This window comes from Etheostoma spectabile, chromosome 13 (assembly GCF_008692095.1).
Source record: "Etheostoma spectabile isolate EspeVRDwgs_2016 chromosome 13, UIUC_Espe_1.0, whole genome shotgun sequence".
Taxonomy (NCBI): domain Eukaryota; kingdom Metazoa; phylum Chordata; class Actinopteri; order Perciformes; family Percidae; genus Etheostoma; species Etheostoma spectabile.
The window spans coordinates 10,390,637-10,391,717 of record NC_045745.1 but is presented as its reverse complement, the minus strand read 5'-3'; the positions used below and the strand labels follow the sequence as shown (position 1 = coordinate 10,391,717).

The 1,081-nt window shown below is 38.4% G+C and overlaps 1 protein-coding gene across 1 annotated transcript in view; it reads left to right on the top strand.

The window, feature by feature from the left end:
• Window positions 1-1,081, top strand: part of LOC116701124 (uncharacterized) — a 21,455-nt gene that overhangs the window by 10,775 nt on the left and 9,599 nt on the right. Inside the window, exons 2-3 of the mRNA XM_032534696.1 lie at window positions 526-590; window positions 685-890. Of these exons, the coding sequence (XP_032390587.1) occupies window positions 526-590; window positions 685-890 (271 nt within the window). The remainder of the gene's footprint in view (window positions 1-525; window positions 591-684; window positions 891-1,081) is intronic.

Genomic DNA, 1,081 nt, shown 5'->3' with positions numbered 1-1,081 from the left:
ATTCCAACGCCCTTTGCCAAGTACAAATCTCTACTTTCATTAATTTTGGGTCTTATTCAATTTCATGGCATTGTAAAACAAATTGAAGTGTTTTTGAAATAGTGTTGAGTAAAAGTTGACATATTCCAGTCTGGATTTCAGCAACATCCAGTTCCTTAATTGATCTAAATAAGTCCTAATTCTGCTTTTCTAACCAAACATTAGGTATAATTTCCTATAAATGAGGTTTATTGACCATAAATTCCCAAATTAACTGTGAAATTAAAATTAATAAGTCAGTGTTAAACGTAAAAAAAAAGTTAGTGTCAAAAGTGTTGAAAAATGGGATAAAAATGTAAGAAAAAGTAAAAAAAACATTGATTTAAAAAGCGTCAACAAAAGTGCAGATTTTCTATTTTAACGGGTTTAAAAAGTTAATTATTTTACACGTCTGATTCCTGCAGCCACAGACAAAATATTGATTATTTCCTCCATAATATTTCTAAAACATACGAAGCTTGACTTTCACTTTATGTCCCGTTTCAGAGTTTAAGAACCAGGACAGACCAGTTCATCATGCTCCTACATGCGTCTGCCATCCCATCAATGAGGTCGGTATTATTTAATTGAAAGGTTGTAGAAACCTGGGGTGCCTTGTTTTAATAAAGCAACAGCACGGTTACACCCAGAGCTTTGTGCTTTTAGGACAACAATGTGTAAATGTCAGGGCCCAGCCCCCGGTTTCTCCGCTGGTTTCTGTGACGAGGGATCGAGCAGCGCGAGGTGGACCGGTCCGTCCGGTTTGTCCTCTCCGGTATTTAAGGAGTCTGCAGCTTTCTCTCAGCTGACACGGATATCAGCAGCGACAGGACGTGCAACTCAGAGCTCGCTCTCATCACACAGATACACAGGTAAGACTTTAACTCGGGTAAGACTTTAACTCGGGTAAGACGTCAACTCGGGTAAGACTTTAACTCGGGTGAGACTTTAACTTGGGTAAGACATTAACTCAGGTAAGACTTTAACACAGGTGAGACTTTAACACAGGTGAGACTTTAACTCAGGTAAGACTTTAACTCAGGTAAGACTTTAACACAGGTAA